At 43.2% G+C, this 26,698-nt stretch overlaps 1 protein-coding gene across 2 annotated transcripts; it reads left to right on the top strand.

The window, feature by feature from the left end:
- Positions 1–2,916: 2,916 nt before the first annotated feature.
- Positions 2,917–19,005, top strand: LOC131944541 (RING-box protein 1). Of its 2 annotated transcripts, XM_059305215.1 has the most exons (7): positions 2,917–3,063; positions 3,244–3,335; positions 7,615–7,642; positions 7,788–7,838; positions 8,791–8,861; positions 9,933–10,018; positions 18,918–19,005. In XM_059305215.1, the coding sequence occupies exons 2-7, from the start codon at positions 3,249–3,251 to the stop codon at positions 18,928–18,930; spliced, it is 336 nt and encodes a 111-aa protein (XP_059161198.1). In that variant the 5' UTR covers positions 2,917–3,063; positions 3,244–3,248; the 3' UTR covers positions 18,931–19,005. The 2 variants fall into 2 exon arrangements, with proteins under 2 accessions (XP_059161198.1, XP_059161197.1); XM_059305214.1 differs by lacking the exon at positions 2,917–3,063 and having other exon boundaries at positions 3,237–3,335.
- Positions 19,006–26,698: the final 7,693 nt, after the last annotated feature.

The following is a 26,698-nucleotide window of genomic DNA, read 5'->3' as shown; positions in this document are numbered from 1 at the left end:
AAGGTCGTCAAGGTCACCCTTTATCTGGCCCGCGTGTTCTGCTGACTCATAGGGCCACAAGTGGTGGCAGTTGGCGGCTCTTTCAGATGTGGCTCATTCAACTGTGGCTCAGTCAGGTGTGGCTCATTCAACTCTGGCTCAGTCAGGTGTGGCTCATTCAACTCTGGCTCAGTCAAGTGTGCCTCATTACATTTTCGTTCATGACAAGTACATTTCCAGCTAGTCAAAGAGGAGTAGCCTTGAGCTGGTGGCCAATGAGTGGTGCCCATAAGCAGTTGTCCAGGGAGGAGTGGCCATAAGCAGGTGGCCAGGGAAGACGGTTTGACGTTTTGGTCTGAATAGCAATCTGGTGGTTGTCCAACAGAAATGTGCGTCAGGCAGACCTTTACAACCTGGATGTGACAACCCTAGTGAGTGTGACAACCCTAGTGAATGTGACAACCCTAGTCAATGTGACAACCCTAGTGAATGTGACAACCCTAGTGAGTGTGACAACCCTAGTGAATGTGACAACCCTAGTCAATGTGACAACCCTAGTGAATGTGACAACCCTAGTGAGTGTGACAACCCTAGTGACAGCCCTTGACACATGACAACCCGATAAGACACACCAAGTCACTATCAGCTTTATTTTACTCCAAAATGTGTCAGACACCATAGTAAAACACCATTGAAAGACACCATTGAAATAAACCATTGAAAGACACCATTGAAAGACACCATAGAAAGTCAAAGAACAGAAATATGACGATTACTCCAGACGTATTTCAACGGCGCAGATTTGAATTGATTTAATCCTGTAAAGTTCTGGGGAGCAAAGGGCTACAGCTCCACCTCTCCTGGGGAGCAAAGGGCTAAAGCTCCACCTCTCCTGGGGAGCAAAGGGCTACAGCTCCACCTCTCCTGGGGAGCAAAGTGCTACAGCTCCACCTCTCTTGAGGAGCAAAGGGCTACAGCTCCACCTCTCTTGGGGAGCAAAGGGCTACAGCTCCACCTCTCCACCGGGCTCTATTTTGGGCAGCTCTCTTTAGTTGAGCCCACGTGAGCCCGGCAGCCCTTGCTTCACCTTATTTTGTGACGCAGTTTGACCCACTTTTAATGGAGCGATTTCTTTTTTTTTTCCAGAAACATTCGTTTCCGATGATAATGCAAATACATCTAATTTTTAAAAATGTAATTAAACATTAGAATAAACTGAATAAATCAATGACTAAATCAATGTCGAAAATCAATAACTAAAATCAATGACTAAAATCAATGACTAAAATCAATAACTAAAAAAAATGACTAAAATCAATTACTAAAATCAATTACTAAAATCAATGACAAAATTCAATTACTACCCCCACCAATGACACACACCACTCCTCCCCCCTCTCATAAAACACACAACACTACCCCCACCAACGACACAAACGAGGGCTGACGCTCCAAATTTTGGTCCACATAAAATGTTATCAGTCTATTGAGAACACGGCAAAACTGTGACGCTTTGTTACAGTAGGGGGAGGGGGGGGGGGGGGCGCAGTTCAAATAACTTATTTGACAACACTGCAAAACTGTGATGCTTTGTTACAGTAGGGGGAGGGGGGGGGGACGCAGTTCAAATAACTTAGTTGACAACACTGCAAAACTGTGATGCTTTGTTATATTTTGGGGAGGGGGGGACGCAGTTCAAATAACTTAGTTGACAACACTGCAAAACTGTGATGCTTTGTTATATTTTGGGGAGGGGGGGGGCAATTCAAATAACTTAGTTGACAACACTGCAAAACTGTGATGCTTTGTTATATTTTGGGGAGGGGAGGGGGGGGGGCGCAGTTCAAATAACTTAGTTGACAACACTGCAAAACTGTGATGCTTTGTTATATTTTGGGGAGGGGAGGGGGGGGGGGGCAATTCAAATAACTCAGTTATCAATGGGGAGAAGAGGGTGGTCGGTCGGATATACATAATACCACGTCTGCGTCCTAAGGCTCCATTCTCAGTGACTGTATGTCTGTAGCGTAGCGGGGGTGGGGCGGGGGGTGCGTACCGCACCGGGTGACACCATTTAGGGGGGTGACACCAAGGTAAAAAAATAGCTAAATATATAGAGAAAAACTTGAGGGGGGGTGCACATCGAAAATTTGAAAGTTTGTCCCCGGGAAGGGTCGCTACGCCTCTGGGGGGGTGACACCATTAAGTGCCGCACCGGGTGACACCCGACCTCGCTACGCCACTGAGTAACTGTATGTCTGTGTACATAAAGGTGTTAGAAACTGTATGTCGCATATTGGTTAGGGTGTATGGCTGAGTATATGTGGCCATAGGGGCACAGGGGACAAGTTTGTGAGGGATCAGTTCGGGTCTATGTGGACTGGGGGTCGGGTCTATGTGGACTGGGGGTCGGGTCTATGTGGACTGGGGGTCGGGTCTATGTGGACTGGGGATCGGGTCTATGTGGAATGGGGGCCGGTTTTTTTTTTTATCTTTCAGGCATGTCTTCATCGACCCCCCCCCTCCCGCCCCCCCCCTTTCCTTCACCCACCCACTACCCCCACCCTCGGTCAAAATAGAAAAATGTATTTAGAAAATATATACTTTCACCAGTGTCTACCCCAGAGGCGTAGCGAGGGGGGGGGCATATTTCCCCGGGCGCCGACCTTAGGGGGGCGCCAAAATGGGTTTGAAAAACAAATTGAAAGTTTTAGGGGAGGGGGTGTGCAAATCAAAGTTCGAGGGGGGGTGGGGTGCAAATCAAAAGTTTGTCCCCGGGCGCCGGGAAGGGTCGCTACGCCTCTGGTCTGCCCCCAACCGGAAAAGCATTTTATTTAGCTAACGTAGCTTTTGTGTATAGTTAAATCTTTGTAGATCTAAATAATATATATATCAATATATATTTTCCTTCACATTTAAATATAAGAAATAATAATTTTTTCATGGAATTTAGACTAGAGTATTAGTTTTTATTCCACTCTAGACTCGTTCTGGGGTAGTTCAGGCATCACTTCTTGTGTTATTTTCCTAGGCTAGGCTGTTCGTTTCAACGGCTTGTATACCGAAACAATTCTATAAAAAGTGGTAAAGCTTTACTGTATAGGCTTTAATCTTGTGTAAAAAAATACTTTAATATAAAAATATTTTAAATATAAATTTAGGATGTACAGATACCTTAAAATAGTTATTTTAACAAAAATTTGTTTACTTAAAAAACTGAACTCTTGTTTCGTTCAATCATAATTTTTATACACAAAATGGCAGCGGCAATGGATATTGACAACAGCGAAGATATTGACGATAGCCCAAGTGTTTCAGGGGAAAGGGGTAGCAAAAAAAGATTTGAAGTAAAAAAGGTTAGTAATTGATCACTTATTTTTTTGTTAGCCTATTTTTTTTTTAAATTTTTTCCAAATATTCTACTTTTTTCCTACATTTAAAAGTAATGAAAGTGGTGGTCTTCATCTGGTAAAACTCCATTTCAGCGTATTTTATTCTCCGTTGCTTGTTTACCTCCAGTTGAGCGTATTTTATTATAACAACCGAAACACACCAAAACATTAGGAAAACACGATTTATTAATTGTATTGTATAATTTTTGTTTTAGCAAATGAATAAAAATGAATATTTAAAAAACACGACTTGATTTGTATTGTATTTTTTTAAAAAGGCTTTTGTCTCATGGTGAAACTGATACACTGTTAATTATTCTGTATTATATTTTTGTATTTATGCAATAAATGTACAAACTCTGTGTTTTTTTTTTTGACAATTTCGCCAAAACTGAAAAAAAATATTTTTACTATAGAGTTGTATGTTATTTAAATTCATAGTAAATCTACCATCCTTCCAAATATTTTGATATATGTATCAAGTATGATTTTTTGTGTGAGTAAATTTCTGGTTTTTAAAAAAAAATTGACGTGGGGTCGTCCATAAATGACGTCACACTCGTAAGGGAGAGGGGGTCCGCAATTTTGTGACGGTGTGTGATGAGGGGGAGGGGGTGGGGTTTCAGATGGTGTGACGTCACTTTTTTTGCATTATAAAAAAAGCAATGTTAGAAAAACGAGTTTTAGCCGTTATTTCGGGTTTTAGAAAACGGTTTTAATAAATTGTAATAGGAATTGATCAAAATACTCTATGTTGACAGAGTTCTGACAAGATTTTGTATCGATGTTTTAAGAAAAATTCAACAGATATTTTGAGGGGGGGGGGGTGGGTGTAGGCTGTGGTGTGACGTCATTTTAGGGGGGGTCTGACTTTTTGTGACGACGTGTAACGGAGGGGAGGGGAAGGTAAAAATCGTAAAAAAAAGCGTGTCGTCACAAAAAGCAAGACCCCCCCCCCCCCCCCAAATGATGTAGCACCATCTGAACCCCCGTCCCCTCAACACACACCGTCACAAAATTACGGACCCCCCCTCCCCAGAGGCGTAGCGACCCTTCCCGGGGACAAACTTTCAACTTTCGATTTGCACCCCCCCCCTCAAACTTTCGATTTGCACCTCTTAAAAGACTATTTAACACTCGTATTAATCACTTAATTAAGTGGAATTATCATTTTTCTCTATATATTTTTCTATTTTTTGCCTTGGTGTCACCCCCCCCCCCTAAATGGCGTCAACCGCGCTACGCCTCTGCCCCTCCCCCTACTAGTGTGACGTCATTTATGGATGACCCCTTAGTTGAAATTGGAACACTTAATTGTACAAAGTGTGCATCTCTATTTTTGTAACCAACGAACAAAGCACTTCAGTCAGTCTCTTTGTTGTTTTTTTATTCATTTGTTAAAACAAAAATACAATACAAATAAACAAGTCGTGTTTTTTAAACATTAATTTTATTTATTTGTGAAAACAAAAATACAATACAAATAATAAATCGTGTTTTCCTAATGTTTTGGTGTGTTTCGGTTGTTATAATAAAATACGCTCAACTGGAGGTAAACAAGCAATGGAGAATAAAATACGCTAAAATGGAGGTTTACCCTTCATCTGGCTGCAGTAACAGACGTGAGAGTTGACTTGACTCAGAGTAGCTAGTATGAGACAGTTGAAGAAACTTTGGGGGAGGGGGGGGGGCAGACGTAGAAAGTCTACTGCCCCCCCCCCCCCCCCCCCCCCCCCCGAACGAAATGGAATTTATATCGAAAACATACTTTTACCAGTGTCGTTGTCCCTGTCCCCCCCCCCCCCCTGAAAATAATTTAATATCAAGTGCCCTCCCTAAGAAAAAGTCTGAAAGAAACACTGCTCTGAGAAACCTATGGTTAGTTTAATTACTAATTAATTAGTTTAATGAACTAGCTTGTTTGTAGCCTGACCTTGGTAAATGTCAACTAACTAGATCTAGATTAGATTCTAATAGTAAATTAACCAATTAGGGCCTAGTAGATTGATCTACGGTTTCTAGAATTTAGATCTAATCTAGATCTAGATTTTTTTGACCGATGCTAGCCAGAATAAGATACACATGCACAATGGAGAGAAACTGCGACTTGCTTTCGCGGCGATGTTTTCGATGGTACTGCGCATGCGTGTGTTTACAACCACAGAACCCTAGCCCTAATCCTATCCCTAATCCTACCCCTAACCCTCATTCTAGCCCTAACCCTAGCCATAGGTCACTGCGCATGCGCAGAGCTATCTTTTGCGACTAAGTGGAGACGTTGGGGAGAAAAATCTTCTCCCAAGTAGTCACTTCGATTTTTTTTAGGCCTAGCCCCTAGAAATTTAATTTTAAATTGTTTTGATTTTATATCTAGATCTAGGTACTAAGTACTAAAGATCTCGATTCTAGTTCTAGTGTTACTATATATATAGATCTAGATTCTATCTAATTCACAGTGACAGTGAGTGAAGGGGATGCCAGTCTTGTAAAATCTTGTTACTTTGTAAACTTTGTTACTATTCATTATTTTGGGACCAGTGAGTCATCATTATGATTGTGTAGTGTGTACTTATGTAGATCTAAATCTAGTAACCTTTCGAACCTTATGGTACACTGGGTAGGTATAGTTCACCTGTTTCACAAACTTCAAGTCCAGGATCCTATTTGACTTTCATGAGCTTAGTCTACCATGTCCATTCGTCCTCCTGTTAGGCTAATTTATTTATTTTTAATCTGATATAACATAATTATTTATCATTAGTACAATTAGAATCTAAATTCTTAATCTACCGACTATTTAAATTTGGCTATGTTATGTCTTAAAAAATTAAAATAGGACCAGTTGAAAATATTAAAAATCAAGTTGTATGAGTGGTAAATTATGAGATGTAGAATCTAGCTTTTAGCCACTGAGTCCCCAGTTACAATAGAATGATATTTGGCAAGACTAGTTTTGCAAGTAGTTATTTTTTATGTTCACTTAGATATGAATGAGAATGATACAGCATTGTTGCTGTAATGTAAAATACTCAAGTGTCCTTGACATGTTTTCCTTTTCTCAACCAGCTTTTAACAGAATAGACAAAAGAAAAAAATCAACAAAATTTACATTTGATCTACAAGTACAACAACACAATACATCACATCTAATACATTATTTATTTTCCCATCTACTCATCTTTCTTTAGCAACTTCTTTCTTACCACATTCACTGCACAGTCATGATCTCATCGCTAGAGCTCAGCACACACATCAATAGTAACATCCCAACTACATCAATATCAATAGTAACATCATCCCAACTACATCAATATCAATAGTAACATCCCAACTACATCAATATCAATAGTAACATCATCCCAACCACATCAATATCAATAGTAACATCCCAACTACATCAATATCAATAGTAACATCATCCCAACCACATCAATATCAATAGTAACATCATCCCAACTACATCAATATCAATAGTAACATCATCCCAACTACATCAATATCAATAGTAACATCATCCCAACCTCATCAATATCAATAGTAACATCATCCCAACCACACCAATAGCAATGTCATCACCCACATCAATAGTAACATCATCCCAACCACATCAATAGCAATGTCATCACACACACATCGATAGCGAACCTACCAACACTTTTATCATCATCAACATTCTCAAACATGCACCTTTTTACTGCTTTAGCTTTCCTTTTTAAAAAGTAGTATTTCTCTCTTAAAACACCATCCACAATTTAGCATCACTGGGTTATAAGCAGTAGGTCTAGTATTTTTTCAGACTGTCCTTCCATATTGTGTCAAACGTTAATTAGTCCACCCATTTTTGGGGTCAGCGTGGTCGAGTCTGTAAAGCTCATGTTTGCTAAGCCGAAAAGTCTTGAGTTTGAACCCTAGGGCAGATGAGGCTCATTGGCTGGGGACAGCAACTTTTCTCAGAGAAACAACTCCAAAATAACAATTGCTGCCTTGTAGTTTGTTGTAGTTTGTTCTTGTGTGGACAAAGGCCATGGAAGCAAATCCAAAAAGAAAAGCAAGCTGAAATCAGAGTCAACGACCTAAATACACATAACCAGTTGACATATATACTTAATTGTGATAGAGGAAATCCCTTCCAACACTAATATTAAGAACGAAGAAGAATCCACCCATTGTCTTAAATGTCTTACTGTATTATTTTTTAAACTGTGCTATTTACTAAATTTGTTCATTTTCTTTTGTTTTTCAGTGGAATGCCGTAGCCTTGTGGGCATGGGGTAAGTAACTAGATGAAATTTAATTACAGTATATTTTTATATTAGATGATAAATAGTTATAAAAATAATTTTTCCCTAAGCCTAATTTTGGTCATTTTAAAAAATCATAATGGTTGTATTACTGATTGAAATATTTATTTTCTAGATATTGTTGTTGACAATTGTGCCATTTGCCGCAATCACATCATGGATCTTTGTGAGTACTTTACATATCATATCAGCGTGGTGTATTTTTTATGAGCTTAATGCAGAGACCGAAGTATCTTAGTGAGGGACTTTGCACACATGCACTCATTTTGGATTAGCATTTCCACCCAACTTGTTAACTATAATCTCCACACAACTTGTTAACTATAACCTCCACACAACTTGTTAACTATAATCTCCACACAACTTATTAACTATAACCTCCACACAACTTGTTAACTATAATCTCCACACAACTTGTTAACTATAATCTCCACACAACTTGTTAACTATAATCTCCACACAACTTGTTAACTTTAATCTCCACACAACTTGTTAACTATAACCTCCACCCAACTTGTTAACTATAATCTCCACCCAACTTGTTAACTATAATCTCCATCCAACTTGTTAACTATAATCTCCACACACCTTGTTAACTATAATCTCCACACAACTTGTTAACTATAATCTGCATCCAACTTGTTAACTATAATCTCCACACAACTTGTTAACTATAATCTCCACACAACTTGTTAACTATAATCTCCACACAACTTGTTAACTATAATCTCCACACAACTTGTTAACTATAATCGCCATCCAACTTGTTAACTATAATCTCCATCCAACTTGTATTCACATTGTAGCAGTATATGTAGATTTTTTAATTTATGGAGTAGTAGCCCTTTATCAGATATTGTCATTTATGTTTTATTTATATTTGTCAGGTATAGAGTGTCATTTATATTTGTCAGGTATTGATTGTCATTTATATTTGTCAGGTATTGTCATTTATATTTGTCAGGTATTGAGTGTCATTTATATTTGTCAGGTATTGCCATTTATATTTGTCAGGTATTGAGTGTCATTTATATTTGTCAAATATTGATTGCCATTTATATTTGTCAGATATTGATTGTCATTTATATTTGTCAGGTATTGTCATTTATATTTGTCAGGTATTGAGTGTCAAGCCAACCAAGCTTCAGCAACCAGTGAGGAGTGTACCGTGGCCTGGGGTGTTTGCAATGTAAGTTTGTTTTAATGGGGTTTTATTGGGGTGTTTGCAATGTAAGTTTTTTCAATGAAGTTCTTTTGGGATGTTTGTATAGTCAATTTTTTTTTAGCAAGTTTCTATTGGGGTGTTGGCAATATAACTTTTTATTTTTAGCAAGTTTCTATTGGGGTGTTGGCAATATAACTTTTTATTTTTAGCAAGTTTCTATTGGGGTGTTGGCAATATAACTTTTTAATTTTAGTAAGGTTCTATTGGGGTGTTGGCAATATAACTTTTTAATTTTAGCAAGTTTCTATTGGGGTGTTGGCAATATAACTTTTTAATTTTAGTAAGGTTCTATTGGGGTGTTGGCAATATAACTTTTTATTTTTAGCAAGTTTCTATTGGGGTGTTGGCAATATAACTTTTTATTTTTAGCAAGTTTCTATTGGGGTGTTGGCAATATAACTTTTTAATTTTAGCAAGTTTCTATTGGGGTGTTGGCAATATAACTTTTTATTTTTAGCAAGTTTCTATTGGGGTGTTGGCAATATAACTTTTTATTTTTAGCAAGTTTCTATTGGGGTGTTGGCAATATAACTTTTAAATTTTAGCAAGGTTCTATGAGTTGTTAGTTTTTATTTTTTACCAGTTTCTATTGGGGTTTAGGTAATTTTCTACAGATATGCTAAATTAAGTTCTGAGTTTATTTGGTTGACAAATGTTAAGTGTTTGTTGACTGAGTTGAAACATTAAATATAAAGTCTTGTTTAACAGCTGTTGACAAAGTCTTGTTTAACAGGGGGTTTAAAGTCTTGTTTAACAGGGGGTTGACAAAGTCTTATTTAACAGCTGTTGACAAAGTCTTGTTTAACAGGGGGTTGACAAAGTCTTGTTTAACAGGGGGTTGACAAAGTCTTGTTTAACAGCTGTTGACAAAGTCTTGTTTAACAGGGGGTTGACAAAGTCTTGTTTAACAGCTGTTGACAAAGTCTTGTTTAACAGGGGGTTGACAAAGTCTTGTTTAACTGGGTTGACAAAGTCTTATTTAACTGGGTTGACAAAGTCTTATTTAACTGGGTTTCCTCCAACCTTTCTCCCCAGCATGCATTCCATTTCCACTGCATCACTCGCTGGCTCAAGACCAGGCAGGTCTGTCCACTGGACAACAGGGAGTGGGAGTTCCAGAAGTAAGTCTGCTCAGATGTTACGTTACACATCTGTCATGTCATTTCTAACCATAAATCTAGTCGAGATTACAACACTGCCAACAAACTAACACAGCTATTGTTGGAGGAGCCTATAGGGCATGGGTATCCTCAACCAACCTTTAGCTTCAGAATTGGTAAAATGTGTGTATTGGATAGACATAAAACTATAGGGCACCAGCACGGTCATCTCTTACACCACACAGGCAACCTAACATCTATGACTTACATTCTTTATGTTGTCTAAGATGGTCATCTCTTACACCACACAGGCAACCTAACATCTATAACTAACATTCTTTATGTTGTCTAAGATGGTCATCTCTTACACCACACAGGCAACCTAACATCTATGACTTACATACTTTATGTTGTCTAAGATGGTCATCTCTTACACCACACAGGCAACCTAACATCTATAACTAACATTCTTTATGTTGTCTAAGATGGTCATCTCTTACACCACACAGGCAACCTAACATCTATGACTTACATTCTTTATGTTGTCTAAGATGGTCATCTCTTACACCACACAGGCAACCTAACATCTATAACTAACATTCTTTATGTTGTCTAAGATGGTCATCTCTTACACCACACAGGCAACCTAACATCTATGACTTACATTCTTTATGTTGTCTAAGATGGTCATCTCTTACACCACACAGGCAACCTAACATCTATGACTTACATTCTTAACACGTTTTTCTTAACTCAGCTTCGCGTTTGTTTGTTTGTTTGTTGTTAAAATTGACATCGAAAATTAGCCCACTTCTGATTGCTCTAGAGACCTGAAATTTGGCATGCATGCTACTTTCGCCTAACATTTTCAGATGCAATCATAAAAACTAGCAATTAGTGACCGTAATTAGCTTAATTTAATTACGCCCCAAGGACCATAAAATTGAGGACATGATTTCTAAAGATACCGACAAGACTTGAGGCCTATTGACACAGTTACTTCGGCCCCAATCGATGTGAGCGCGCTGGCCGTGATCGTATAGTGGTTAGTACTTCGCGTTGTGGCCGCGACAACCCAGGTTCGAATCCTGGTCGCTCAAGATTTTTTTAGTCCGTGTATTTATAAACACTTTTTTAAAAACCACGTTTTTCATGTGTAGCAACGGACTAAAAAGGAGAAAATAAAATACTTAAAAAAAACTTTTTAAAAAACCACGTTTTTTATGTGTAGCAACGGACTAAAAAGGAGAACGGACACGGTAACACATTGTTAACGGTGACACGGTTGGTACGCTGGGCATGCTAAAATACACATAAACACGTTTTTCCTTAACTCAGCTTCGCGTTTATTTGTTTGTTTATGGGAGATTTGATCACGTGATTCGTGAGTAGATCTCCACGCCAGCAACGTAAATTACACCCTTTCTCTGTTTAAAGCGTATCGGTCGCTCAAGATTTTTTTAGTCCGTGTATTTAAAAACACTTAGTCAAGTCATACTTAATCAAGTGATTAGATAAAGTAAAAAATAAACTATATAAAAAACTTTTTAAAAACCACGTTTTTCATGTGTAGCAACGGACTAAAAAGGAGAAAATAAAATACTTAAAAAAAAACTTTTTAAAAAACCACGTTTTTCTTGTGGACCAAAAAGTAGAAAATAACTATTTACATACATTTGATGACAAAAAACGTGGGTCGGGCAGATGGGTCGGGAAATTTGATGGTGAACGTACCCACGTTTTTTGTCATCAAATGTATGTAAATAGTTATTTTCTACTTTTTAGTCCACAAGAAAAACGTGGTTTTTTAAAAAGTTTTTTTTTAAGTATTTTATTTATGTTGTCTAAGATGGTCATCTCTTACACCACACAGGCAACCTAACATCTATGACTTACATACTTTATGTTGTCATTTCTTATAACGTCAGACCCATCTTTTTGTGCACCATCATATTGGTCTACAACAAAAAATTTTGGTCCATCAAGTTAACAAATGGTCTACAACAAAAAATTTTGGTCCATCAAGTTAACAAATGGTCTACAACAATTTTTTTGGTCCAACAAGTTAACAAATGGTCTACAAAATATTTTTAGTCCATCAAGTTAACAAATGGTCTACAACAATTTTTTTGGTCCACCAAGTTAACAAATCTACAACAAAAAATTTTGGTCCATCAAGTTAACAAATGGTCTACAACAATTTTTTTGGTCCAACAAGTTAACAAATGGTCTACAAAATATTTTAGTCCATCAAGTTAACAAATGGTCTACAACAAAAAATTTTGGTCCATCAAGTTAACAAATGGTCTCAACAATTTTTTTGGTCCATCAAGTTAACAAATGGTCTACAACAATTTTTTTGGTCCATCAAGTTAACAAATGGTCTACAACAATTATTTTGGTCCAACAAGTTAACAAATGGTCTACAACAATTGTTTTGGTCCATCAAGTTAACAAATGGTCTACAACAATTTTTTTGGTCCATCAAGTTAACAAATGGTCTACAACAATTTTTTTGGTCCATCAAGTTAACAAATGGTCTACAACAATTTTTTGGTCCATCAAGTTAACAAATGGTCTACAACAATTTTTTTGGTCCATCAAGTTAACAAATGGTCTACAACAATTTTTTTGGTCCATCAAGTTAACAAATGGTCTACATCAATTTTTTTTGGTCCATCAAGTTAACAAATGGTCTACAAAATATTTTTAGTCCACCAAGTTAACAAATGGTCTACAAGTTTTTTGGTCCACCAAGTTAACAAATGGTCTACAAGTTTTTTGGTCCAACAAGTTAACAAATGGTCTACAACAAATATTTTTGGTCCAACAAGTTAACAAATGGTCTACAACAAATATTTTTGGTCCAACAAGTTAACAAATGGTCTACAACAATTTTTTTGGTCCATCAAGTTAACAAATGGTCTACAACAATTTTTTTAGTCCATCAAGTTAACAAATGGTCTACAAACATTTTTTGGTCCATCAAGTTAACAAATGGTCTACAACAATTTTTTTGGTCCATCAAGTTAACAAATGGTCTACAACAATTTTTTTGGTCCATCAAGTTAACAAATGGTCTACAACAATTTTTTTAGTCCATCAAGTTAACAAATGGTCTACAACAATTTGTTTGGTCCATCAAGTTAACAAATGGTCTACAAAATATTTTTGGTCCATCAAGTTAACAAATGGTCTACAACAATTTTTTTGGTCCATCAAGTTAACAAATGGTCTACAACAATTTTTTTTTTGGTTCAGTAAGTTAACATTATTGGTCTATTTTGGTCTACTTAGAACTGCTCCATCAGAATGCAAATGATTTTAAAACTCCAGTGGTGGTCTAATTTTCTCAAAGCTTCTCACAGACTGCCACCAGTTATGTCCCTTTGCTTGAGAACCTAACTGTTGGTTTTAAGGGGATATGCTCTTTTGGGTTTCCATGACAACCAAAATTGTTTTCAACCCTTATTTTGCTGTTTAATACTTACTTTCGTGTCCCAAACATGATAAAAATGTTCAAAAGGCTTTAGATCTTAAATTGTAAAACATTAGAAAAAACTGCACATATCCCCTTAAGTCATGAAGTCCCCGCTACTCTTGCTGTCTTGGTGGTTTGAAATTGTTCCAGTTACGTCCCTTTGAATCGAGCTTTGTGCCCGTCATATCTGCGTGGCTGTGTGGAAATAGAAATTCAATTTTAGCTGTCTCAGTGTTTCCAACCTGGTGACTTATCTGAACCCAGGGACCTATACAACTTTTCTGAACCCAGGGACCTATACAACTTTTCTGAACCCAGGGACCTATACAACTTGTCTGAACCCTGGGACCTATACAACTTGTCTGAACCCTGGGACCTATACAACTTATCTGAACCCTGGGACCTATACAACTTGTCTGAGCCCAGGGACCTATACAACTTATCTGAACCCTGGGACCTATACAACTTGTCTGAATCCAGGCAGGGACCTATACAACTTATCTGAACCCAGGGACCTATACAACTTGTCTGAACCCATGGACCTATACAACTTGTCTGAACCCTGGGACCTATACAACTTGTCTGAATCCAGACAGGGACCTATACAACTTATCTGAACCCTGGCAGGGACCTATACAACTTATCTGAACCCAGGGACCTATACAACTTGTCTGAACCCAGGCAGGGACCTATACAACTTGTCTGAACCCAGGGACCTATACAACTTGTCTAAACCCATGGACCTATACAACTTGTCTGAATCCAGGCAGGGACCTATACAACTTATCTGAACCCTGGCAGGGACCTATACAACTTATCTGAACCCAGGGACCTATACAACTTGTCTGAACCCAGGCAGGGACCTATACAACTTGTCTGAACCCATGGACCTATACAACTTATCTGAACCCAGGCAGGGACCTATACAACTTATCTGAACCCAGGGACCTATACAACTTTTCTGAACCCAGGGACCTATACAACTTGTCTGAACCCAGGGACCTATACAACTTGTCTGAACCCTGGGACCTATACAACTTGTCTGAACCCATGGACCTATACAACTTGTCTGAACCCAGGCAGGGACCTATACAACTTGTCTGAACCCTGGCAGGGACCTATACAACTTGTCTGAACCCATGGACCTATACAACTTGTCTAACCCTGGGACCTATACAAGTTGTCTGAACCCAGGCAGGGACCTATACAAGTTGTCTGAACCCAGGGACCTATACAACTTATCTGAACCCAGACTGGGACCTATACAACTTATCTGAACACAGGCAGGGACCTATACAACTTATCTGAACACAGGCAGGGACCTATACAACTTGTCTGAACCCAGGGACCTATACAACTTATCTGAACCCAGACTGGGACCTATACAACTTATCTGAACCCTGGCAGGGACCAATACAACTTGTCTGAACCCATGGACCTATACAACTTATCTGAACCCTGGCAGGGACCTATACAACTTATCTGAACCCATGGACCTATACAACTTATCTGAACCCTGGCAGGGACCTATACAACTTATCTGAACCCTGGGACCTATACAACTTGTCTGAACCCAGGCAGGGACCTATACAACTTATCTGAACCCTGGGACCTATACAACTTGTCTGAACCCTGGCAGGGACCTATACAACTTGTCTGAACCCTGGCAGGGACCTATACAACTTATCTGAACCCTGGCAGGGACCTATACAACTTATCTGAACCCTGGCAGGGACCTATACAACTTATCTGAACCCAGGGACCTATACAACTTGTCTGAACCCAGGGACCTATACAACTTATCTGAACCCAGGGACCTATACAACTTGTCTGAACCCAGACTGGGACCTATACAACTTATCTGAACCCAGGGACCTATACAACTTGTCTGAACCCTGGGACCTATACAACTTATCTGAACCCAGGGACCTATACAACTTATCTGAACCCTGGGACCTATACAACTTGTCTGAATCCAGGGACCTATACAACTTATCTGAACCCTGGCAGGGACCTATATAACTTGTCTGAACCCAGGGACCTATACAACTTGTCTAAACCCAGGGACCTATACAACGTGTCTAAACCCAGGCAGGAACCTATACAACTTGTCTGAACCCTGGGACCTATACAACTTGTCTGAACCCTGGCAGGGACCTATACAACTTGTCTGAACCCTGGGACCTATACAACTTGTCTGAACCCTGGCAGGGACCTATACAACTTGTCTGAACCCTGGCAGAGACCAATACAACTTGTCTGAACCCAGGGACCTATACAACTTGTCTGAACCCTGGGACCTATACAACTTGTCTGAACCCTGGGACCTATACAACTTGTCTGAACCCTGGCAGGGACCTATACAATTTATCTGAACCCTGGGACCTATACAACTTATCTGAACCCTGGCAGGGACCTATACAACTTGTCTGAACCCAGGGACCTATACAACTTATCTGAACCCAGGGACCTATACAACTTATCTGAACCCAGGGACCTATACAACTTATCTGAACCCTGGGACCTATACAACTTGTCTGAACCCTGGGACCTATACAACTTGTCTGAACCCTGGGACCTATACAACTTTTCTGAACCCATTGACCTATACAACTTGTCTGAACCCAGGGACCTATACAACTTGTCTGAACCCTGGGACCTATACAACTTGTCTGAACCCTGGGACCTATACAACTTGTCTGAACCCTGGCAGGGACCTATACAACTTGTCTGAACCCTGGCAGGGACCTATATAACTTGTCTGAACCCAGGGACCTATACAACTTGTCTAAACCCAGGGACCTATACAACGTGTCTAAACCCAGGCAGGAACCTATACAACTTGTCTGAACCCTGGCAGGGACCTATACAACTTGTCTGAACCCTGGGACCTATACAACTTGTCTGAACCCTGGCAGGGACCTATACAACTTGTCTGAACCCTGGCAGGGACCTATACAACTTGCCTGAACCCTGGCAGGGACCTATACAACTCGTCTTAATCCTGGCAGGGACTTACACAAATTGTTGGTCTAGTTCAATTTGTCCAACAGTGTATACTGACACCCCTCACCCCCCCCCTATCGTCACCAAAATTCCCTGCCACTAATTCTGACTGACATTCTTCAACGTTCTTTTTTATGCCCCATCCCACCACCATGCAGTGTGGGATGGCTAGTTCTTCCCCCCCCCCCCCTTCCACACGAACTTTCCTGCAAGAATGCGCCATATTGCAACAGCTCCCCCCCCCCCACCCCCCATTTGGCATGATTCAAATTTTGTACTGCCAGATTTGTTGGGTCATCTCATGCTCGACACATTGCGTCACGTGTCCAGGGCTGGGGGGGGGGGGGGATCACTGACATGACATTCCCGCACTGATAGATGACCTAACGCTGTCATATGTCATGGCCTCAGAGGTCGTGTCACCTGTTAGGTCTTATGTTCCAGCTTCCTCTATCTTCTATAAATGACCTACTGACCTCTGAAACCTTACGCGTCATCTGAGCATTGCTATCGTGGGTCAGTGTGTAGGACGCCCCACCCCCGTGTGCCAGTACTCACCGTGCATGCAGCCTCAGCTTCACCACGTGCCCCCACCCACCCGCACACCCAGCCCCACCCACCCACCCGCACACCCACTGCCAACTTCGCCTCTCCCAAATTTGTTTGTTTACCAGTGTGCACGTGCGGGTGTATTGAATCAATTGGCCCGCCCCTTCCTATCGATCTTTGCTGGAGGAAGGCTGGCTCTGGCCCACCCAGCGGCTCTCAGTGGCCCCCACTCAACTGTCAACTTCTATACGGCGTTTCTTTCATCGGCTACAGCCTCGAGATGTCAGACTTGTCACATCTAACTATCAGGTCACAGGCTTGTCACATCTAGCCCGTAGGTCACGGACTTGTCACATCTAGCCAGCAGGTCACAGACTTGTCACATCTAGCCAGCAAGTCACAGACTTGTCACATCTAGCCCGTAGGTCACAGATTTGTCACACCTGACCTGTATGTGACAGATCTGGCCACTAGCATGTTACCAGCATGATGATTTCCGAACCTTGTGTTGTCATATGCTGACGCCCACACACTATTTCCCAAGCTAGGGACACCGGCCTTCGTTGGACACAGAAAACCACAAGCTATTTAACTTGTTTGTCACATCATCATTGACTGCTAGTACAGGCCTCTTACGTGTTGCTGGTGGATTTTTCTCATTCATTACAAATACAACATCCCCTCTCCCATCCCACCCGTGTTACACAAGCCCCTCCTCCCCCACCCCTAGACTGGCATGTTACACAACCTCCCCCACCCCTAGACTGACATGTTACACAACCTCCCCCACCCCTAGACTGACATGTTACACAACCTCCCCCACCCCTAGACTGACATGTTACACAACCTCCCCCACCCCTAGACTGACATGTTACACAACCTCCCCCACCCCTAGACTGACATGTTACACAACCTCCCCCACCCCCAGACTGACATTACACACCCTCCCCACCCCTGCCTGACGGACGTGTCGACTATTGATTCCATTGACCTGTCTGGTGGAAGATGAGGTCAGACTGTAATCGTGTAGTAATGGGAAGCTGACCTGTAAAGGCCAGGGAACTGACCTGTAGAGGCCAGGGAACCGACCTGTAGAGGCCAGGGAACTGACCTGTAGAGGCCAGGGAACCGACCTGTAAAGGCCAGGGAACTGACCTGTAGAGGCCAGGGAACTGACCTGTAAAGGCCAGGGAACTGACCTGTAGAGGCCAGGGAACTGACCTGTAAAGGCCAGGGAACTGACCTGTAGAGGCCAGGGAACTGACCTGTAGAGGCCAGGGAACCGACCTGTAGAGGCCAGGGAACTGACCTGTAGAGGCCAGGGAACTGACCTGTAGAGGCCAGGGAACTGACCTGTAGAGGCCAGGGAACCGACCTGTAGAGGCCAGGGAACTGACCTGTAAAGGCCAGGGAACCGACCTGTAGAGGCCAGGGAACTGACCTGTAGAGGCCAGGGAACTGACCTGTAAAGGCCAGGGAACTGACCTGTAGAGGCCAGGGAACCGACCTGTAGAGGCCAGGGAACTGACCTGTAGAGGCCAGGGAACTGACCTGTAGAGGCCAGGGAACTGACCTGTAGAGGCCAGGGAACTGACCTGTAGAGGCCAGGGAACCGACCTGTAGAGGCCAGGGAACTGCATTTTGCTGTTGTTTCTTTGAATTGTCCTGCCACTGTATTCTTGGATTGATTACCTAGCATCTACTCTTCCATATTTGTTTCTATAAAAGACCTTTTTTGTCTCCTTTAAAATATATATTCCTTTATAAATGACATATGCCTCTTGAAATGACCTCTCCACATAAATGACCTCTCCACATAAATGACCTCTCCACATAAATGACCTCTCCACATAAATGACCTCAACTTTCTCGTCTTCTCCCCAGGTATGGCCACTAGATCTCATGGAAGGGCAACGCTGGCTCGTTTTGGTTTATCAACTTTTTTTTTTAATTAAATTTTTTTAAATCTTAAGTCTTGTTTTTAATGTTTATTGGTTTATTTATCAAATTAATTAGCGTGAAGGTCAAGTGGGTAGTGTCCATGTCTAGATTATACAGGACTGTAGTGTCCATGTCTAGATTATACATCACTGTAGTGTCCATGTCTAGAGGACGTATGGTATGTGACGTCCACTTAACAAATGCTCTACACAAGGCCCCTCTATTGAATGTCACAAGCTCATAGCTTGTTGTCCAGCTTATTCATTCGTTAACCTAAGCCAGACATTTAGATAGGCCTAATTACATGGACAAGCGTGGAACCTATGGCAATACGGACAAGCTTCACAATTCTCTGGGCCCCTCTAACGGATAAGTCCCGTGCACCACTATAAACCTACTGGTTCTCTGGGCCCCTCTAACGGATAAGTCCCCGCCGTCCTCTCATAACGGACGAGTCCCCGTGTACCGCCCGAAGCCCCGTCGGGCTGGGAGGCGAGGTGTGTCTGCGCGAAGTATTGGCAGACGCCAGTGAACACGGGCTGACCTAGTTAAAGGGCAGCTGTTTGCTGCGCGTCTACAGACCACCGTGTTGTAGGTTAAGGTTTAGTTCAGTGGGGGCTCGCCAAACTGGGTTAGGGCTGATCGATGAACTGTATAGATCAAAAGTTTACCTCAGGTCAACTTATATTTTCTTCTCAGGTAGTCCAACTGTCCGTCCATTCGTCTGTTCGTATTTTAATCCGTCTGTCTATCTGTTTGCAAGTTTGTCCGATGTTGTGGATAGACGGGGTATAAACATGTGGTCACTTGTATTTCATTAAGTTCCCCAGTTGATAATCCACCTTCTGTAATCCACCTTCAGTGGCCCTTACAGACTGACAGCCTCTATATTTAATTGAGTCCACCCACCTCTATTTTATCCAGTTCGCCATACATATCGACCCCCCCCCCACACCCATATAAAACTAGAAAAAAAGCGGTTAGTGTTATGGACATGTGTGAAATAACTCGGTCAGTGAAATGGTTTTGTGGGTTGTAATCATGTCAGCCCTGGTTGTGTGGGTTGTAATCATGCCAGCCCTGGTTGTGTGGGTTGGTATGTCATTGTCAACCCTGGTTGTGTGGGTTGTAATCATGTCAGCCCTGGTTGTGTGGGTTGGCATGCCTTTACCCCTGGTTGTTTTGTGTGGGTTGGCATGCCATTACCCCTGGTTGTGTGGGTTGGTATCTGGTTGTGTGGGTTGGCGTGCCATTACCCCTCCCACCAATTGTCTGTGTACATCTCGTTGAGTCATCCGTGTGACGTCATCATAAGGCCCTAGTGCTAAAATGGCGGCAGTTTCCCCCATCCCAAAATACCCCGCCCCACCCTACACGTCACCCACTCTCCCGACCACGTATGCGAATTAATGACGTAGCCTGTCTGCACTCACACCGTCACGTGATCTGCGAACTCGGTCACATGGGTGTCCGACTCGGGGAGTCCAACATTCTTCTCGATGGTCCTTACACTTCCTCCCGACCACACTACCTCCCGACCACACTACCTCCCGACTCCAGTCCTGTAGCAAGTTGACCAGCTGTATCAAGTTGACCAGTCCTGTAGCAAGTTAACCAGTCCTGTAGAAAGTTGACCAGTCCTGTAGCAAGTTGACCAGTCCTGTAGCAAGTTGACCAGTCCTGTAGCAAGTTGACCAGTCCTGTAGCAAGTTGACCAGTCCTATAGCAAGTTGACCAGTGCTGTATCAAGTTGACCAGTCCAGTATCAAGTTGACCAGTGCTGTATCAAGTTGACCAGCCATGTAGCAAGTTGACCAGTCCTGTAGCAAGTTGATCAGTCCTGTAGCAAGTTGACTAGTCCAGTGGCAAGTTGACCAGTCGTGTAGCCAGTTGACTGGTCCAGTTTCAAGTACAACACTTCGGCATATTTTCGCAACGGCTGTGGATTATCACGCGCTACGCTACGTGACGTCATTGAGTCACGCGCCGACGTGTGACAAGCAGCCAATGGTGAGGGGAGACTACTCTAGGCCAGTCAGTCAGGGAAGGGAGACTACTCCAGTAGTTTCACTTGACGCGTCTGCCGCGCTGTGTAATTATATTAAGACAGTGATCCGTCTGGCTGCTTGCATGTGACCTTTGGGGTCATTGTCGCTGGGGCAAGGGGAGGTCACCTCCGCCCAGACGGTAGGAAGACGTAGGCAGGAAGTTATTTATGGACGGAGAAAACGTCTGCGTCCTAGTCAGTCCTAGAGTCGTACACCAGCAGTCAGCTAGACCTAGAGATGGAACAGCTAGACCTAGAGATGGGTTGACAGCTAGACCTAGAGATGGAACAGCTAGACCTAGAGATGGAACAGCTAGACCTAGAGATGGGTTGACAGCTAGACCTAGAGATGGACTGACAGCTAGACCAAAAAACAGAAACTGAAATTTTCCCGTGACTTTTTTCCTGGTGCGATTTGTCGTGTGAGAGTAAGGTGGAGTTGGGGAAATAGAGTTAGGAGCATGTATGGTAGAAGTGTTTCGTTGGTCGATCAAGTAGAGGTGTCCACCATCCTAGCTCCCCACCACTACACCTCCACCCCACCACTACACCTCCACCCCACCACTACACCTCCATTCCACCAGTACACCTCCCCCACCACTACACCTCCCCCTCCACCCCGCCACTACACCCCCCACCACCACCCCACTACTACACCCCCTCCACCCCACCACTACACCCCCTCCACCCCCACCACTACATCCCCCTCCACCCCACCACTACAACTCTCCCATCATCCCACCACTACACCCCCCTCCACCCCACCACTACACCTCCACCCCACCACTACACCTCCCCTCCACCCCCACCACCCCACCACTACAACCCCCTCCACCCAACCACTACACCTCCCCCTCCACCCCACCACTACACCTCCACCCCACCACTACACCCCCCTCCACCCCACCACTACACCCCCCTCCACCCCACCACTACACCCCTCCCTCCACCCCCACCACCCACCACTACACCCCCCCTCCACCCCCACCACTACTCACCTCCCCCTACCCCATCACTACAGCTCCCCCTCCACCCCCACCACCCCACCACTACATCCCCCCCCTCCACCCTAAACAGCGGCGTCTCACATCACTGGCCACACAAACAAGAATCTATTTTTAGATCAGTGCTGCGCATGCGCGCCACCTAGACCGCACTGGGTGGGTGCACGTGATGGGGTGCGCCAAACTTCCAGCAGAAGAGTCGGCACCTGCCTCTACCAAACCTGACTCACGCGGCCTTCAACTTACATCACACAAGGTCTGAGGTAGCGAGGTCAAGGCCAGGGTCCAGACAGACTTATTCTACCATCTGCTAGAATCTTCTAGAATCTAAGTTCTAGACAGACAAGTTTCACCATCTTCTAGAATCTAAGTTCTAGACAGACTTGTTCTACCTTCTGCTAGAATCTTCTAGAATCTAAGTTCTAGACAGACTTGTTCTACCATCTGCTAGAATCTTCTAGAATCTAAGTTCTAGACAGACTTGTTTCAGCATCTTCTAGAAACTAAGTTCTAGACAGACTTGTTCTACCTTCTGCTAGAATCTTCTAGAATCTAAGTTCTAGACAGACTTGTTCTACCATCTGCTAGAATCTTCTAGAATCTAAGTTCTAGACAGACTTGTTTCAGCATCTTCTAGAAACTAAGTTCTAGACAGACTTGTTCTACCTTCTGCTAGAATCTTCTAGAATCTTTACCTCAACCCTTCAACAATGGTCCCAGACGTATTGAGTTGAAAAAAGGTACAAGGAAAAAAGTCACAGAAAGAAAGTCACACGTTTTTCTACGGAAAAATCACAAAAAATAAAGTTACAGAAAAAATAATTGCGATTTAATTCTTGATCAAAGTAAAACATTTTTGTGTCTGCAATGTTGTCGTTTTTTTTTAATTATTAATTTAGTTATAAATACAAAGGCTTTAGATTGTATTGTACTAATCTGACTTCAACCTTACAAGAAAAAAAACTCGAATTTTCATTTGAATAATCGCTACAAAAAAATATTATAAATTACATCAAAGAAATGGGTAAACATAAAATTTTAAAATTTAGAATATTTGTTTTTGATAGTTGCATGTAGTTTGGCCTGTCCATCTACACGTTGACATTTTTAGTAAATGACGGCCTTCGTATTCTATCGGCTTTTTATCTTGATCCTGTGCTTCGTTATGAACTGAGCGTCATCAAGTGAGCCATATTAGTGGTTGAACTATTGTTGAGACCAGCACAACAAATCAAGTTAACTATGTCTTCTTCCCATTTCACGCTCATTTAAAGTTTGTTATCATAATTTTATAAACACGATGAAAACTTAGTTGGAACATTCTATTAAATTCTTCATAATTCTATCAAATGTTATACGTATACAGAAATTAAAATACACGTTCCAGGTGGATAGTTGGATCCGTTGAAATGGATCAGTTTATTTGGTGGATATGTGGATTCTGTTATATGGATAAGTTTATTTTGTTGATGGTGGATTCTCGTGTGTCATCCTATCCAAGATGTGTAGGGGAGGTAACTGGTGACATATATCATCCTATGTGTTGGGGAGGTAACTGGTGACATATCATCCTATCCAAGATGTGTAGGGGAGGTAACTGGTGACATATATCATCCTATGTGTAGGGGAGGTAACTGGTGACATATATCATCCTATCCAAGATGTGTAGGGGAGGTAACTGGTGACATATATCATCCTATCCAAGATGTGTTAGGGAGGTAACTGGTGACATATATCATCCTATCCAAGATGTGTAGGGGAGGTAACTGGTGACATATATCATCCTATGTGTAGGGGAGGTAACTGGTGATATATATCATCCTATGTGTAGGGGAGGTAACTGGTGACATATATCATCCTATGTGTAGGGGAGGTAACTGGTGACATATATCATCCTATGTGTAGGGGAGGTAACTGGTGACATATATCATCCTATGTGTAGGGGAGGTAACTGGTGACATATATCATCCTATGTGTAGGGGAGGTAACTGGTGATATATATCATCCTATCCAAGATGTGTAGGGGAGGTAACTGGTGACATATATCATCCTATCCAAGATGTGTAGGGGAGGTAACTGGTGACATATATCATCCTATGTGTAGGGGAGGTAACTGGTGACATATATCATCCTATCCAAGATGTGTAGGGGAGGTAACTGGTGACATATATCATCCTATGTGTAGGGGAGGTAACTGGTGACATATATCATCCTATGTGTAGGGGAGGTAACTGGTGACATATATCATCCTATCCAAGATGTGTAGGGGAGGTAACTGGTGACATATATCATCCTATCCAAGATGTGTAGGGGAGGTAACTGGTGACATATCGACGTTTGAAGGGAAGTAGTCCAGAGCGCCATGTTGAAAGCCTGGCTAATGAAGGGGAGACTACCGCATTATCGTTTCCCCTGCTGCCGCCCTGTGGTCTGGGTCGATCTCTGGTGTCTGAAGTTCACTTCTGGTGGGGGGATGGGGGTGGACAATGTCTGACCACGTGACACATGGCCATGTGAACCCCAGGTCTAGCTGACCCACATCCAGACACCCGCTGCTCCTGGTACATTCTAGATCGATGGAACGTCAGGTGGAGCTGGAGCTAAACCTGAGCTTAGAACAGCTGAACTTAGAGCTAAATCTGAGCTTAGAACAGCTGAACTTAGAGCTAAACCTGAGCTTAAAACAGCTGAACTTAGAGCTAAAACCTTTATTTTAGAACATGTGAAATTAGAGCTAACTCTAGATTAGAACTGATTTACTAAGCTCTAAAACACGAGCTTAGATCATCTAAGCTCTAAAGTATAAGAAAGGTCAGTGGTGTGGTAATCTAATTGTTAATCTATAATCTGTATTTTAAGTCTTACAGTCCGGTCTCAATGACGTCATCAAGCCGGCTGCCGGTTATAACCGTGGAACTTTCAGAGCGACAATTTAAAAATCGGATGATCAATGCTGGAGCCGCCTCCCCCACCCCTTTAGCTCCCCCACCCCCTCACGGTCAGCAGTGAAGCTGAAGTCTGCATTTCACCACACTTTCCCCACACTTCCCCCACACTTTCCCCACGCTTAGCTGGTGTGTGGAGATATGCTCGCTGCTAGCTCAACACTTTTACATTCAGGGGCTGCAACTCTACACACGAAGGCATTCAAGGGACGTCACTGTGGGTAAGGGGACGACACTGTGCCAGTAAGGGGACGTCACTGTGCCCGTAAAGGGACGTCACTGTGTCAGTAAGGGGACGTCACTGTGCCAGTAAGGGGACGTCACTGTGCCGGTAAGGGGACGTCACTGTGCCAGTGGGTAAGGGGACGTCACTGTGCCCGTGGGTAAGGGGACGTCACTGTGCCAGTGGGTAAGGGGACGTCACTGTGCCGGTAAGGGGACGTCACTGTGCCAGTAAGGGGACGTCACTGTGCCAGTAAGGGGACGTCACTGTGCCAGTAAGGGGACGTCACTGTGCCAGTGGGTAAGGGGACGTCACAGTGCCAGTGGGTGAGGGGACGTCACTGTGCCAGTAAGGGGACGTCACTGTGCCAGTAAGGGAACGTCACTGTGCCGGTAAGGGGACGTCACAGTGCCAGTAAGGGGACGTCAATGTGCCAGTAAGGGGACGTCACTGTGCCAGTGGGTAAGGGGACGTCACTGTGCCAGTAAGGGGACGTCACAGTGCCAGTTAGGGGACGTCACAGTGCCAGTAAGGGGACGTCACAGTGCCAGTTAGGGGACGTCACAGTGCCAGTGGGTAAGGGGACGTCACAGTGCCAGTGGGTAAGGGGACGTCACTGTGCCAGTAAGGGGACGTCACTGTGCCAGTAAGGGGACGTCACTGTGCCAGTGGGTAAGGGGACGTCACTGTGCCAGTAAGGGGACGTCACTGTGCCAGTAAGGGGACGTCACTGTGCCAGTGGGTAAGGGGACGTCACAGTGCCAGTGGGTAAGGGGACGTCACTGTGCCAGTAAGGGGACGTCACTGTGCCAGTAAGGGGACGTCACAGTGCCAGTGGGTAAGGGGACGTCACTGTGCCAGTAAGGGGACGTCAATGTGCCAGTAAGGGGACGTCACAGTGCCAGTGGGTAAGGGGACGTCACAGTGCCAGTGGGTAAGGGGACGTCACTGTGCCAGTAAGGGGACGTCACTGTGCCAGTAAGGGAACGTCACTGTGCCGGTAAGGGGACGTCACAGTGCCAGTAAGGGGACGTCAATGTGCCAGTAAGGGGACGTCAATGTGCCAGTAAGGGGACGTCACTGTGCCAGTAAGGGGACGTCACTGTGCCAGTGGGTAAGGGGACGTCACAGTGCCAGTAAGGGGACGTCACTGTGCCAGTAAGGGGACGTCAATGTGCCAGTAAGGGGACGTCACTGTGCCAGTAAGGGGACGTCACTGTGCCAGTAAGGGGACGTCACAGTGTCAGTAAGGGGACGTCAATGTGCCAGTGGGTAAGGGGACGTCACAGTGCCAGTAAGGGGACGTCACTGTGCCAGTAAGGGGACGTCAATGTGCCAGTAAGGGGACGCCACTGTGCCGGTAAGGGGACGTCACAGTGTCAGTAAGGGGACGTCACTGTGCCCGTGGGTAAGGGGACGTCACTGTGCCCGTGGGTAAGGGGACGTCACTGTGCCCGTGGGTAAGGGGACGTCACTGTGCCCGTGGGTAAGGGGACGTCACTGTG

This window comes from Physella acuta, unplaced genomic scaffold (assembly GCF_028476545.2).
Source record: "Physella acuta isolate Inbredline_101_S28 unplaced genomic scaffold, ASM2847654v3 ptg000497l, whole genome shotgun sequence".
In the NCBI taxonomy this organism is placed as follows: Eukaryota; Metazoa; Mollusca; class Gastropoda; family Physidae; genus Physella; species Physella acuta.
This window is presented reverse-complemented; position numbering and strand designations above follow the sequence as displayed.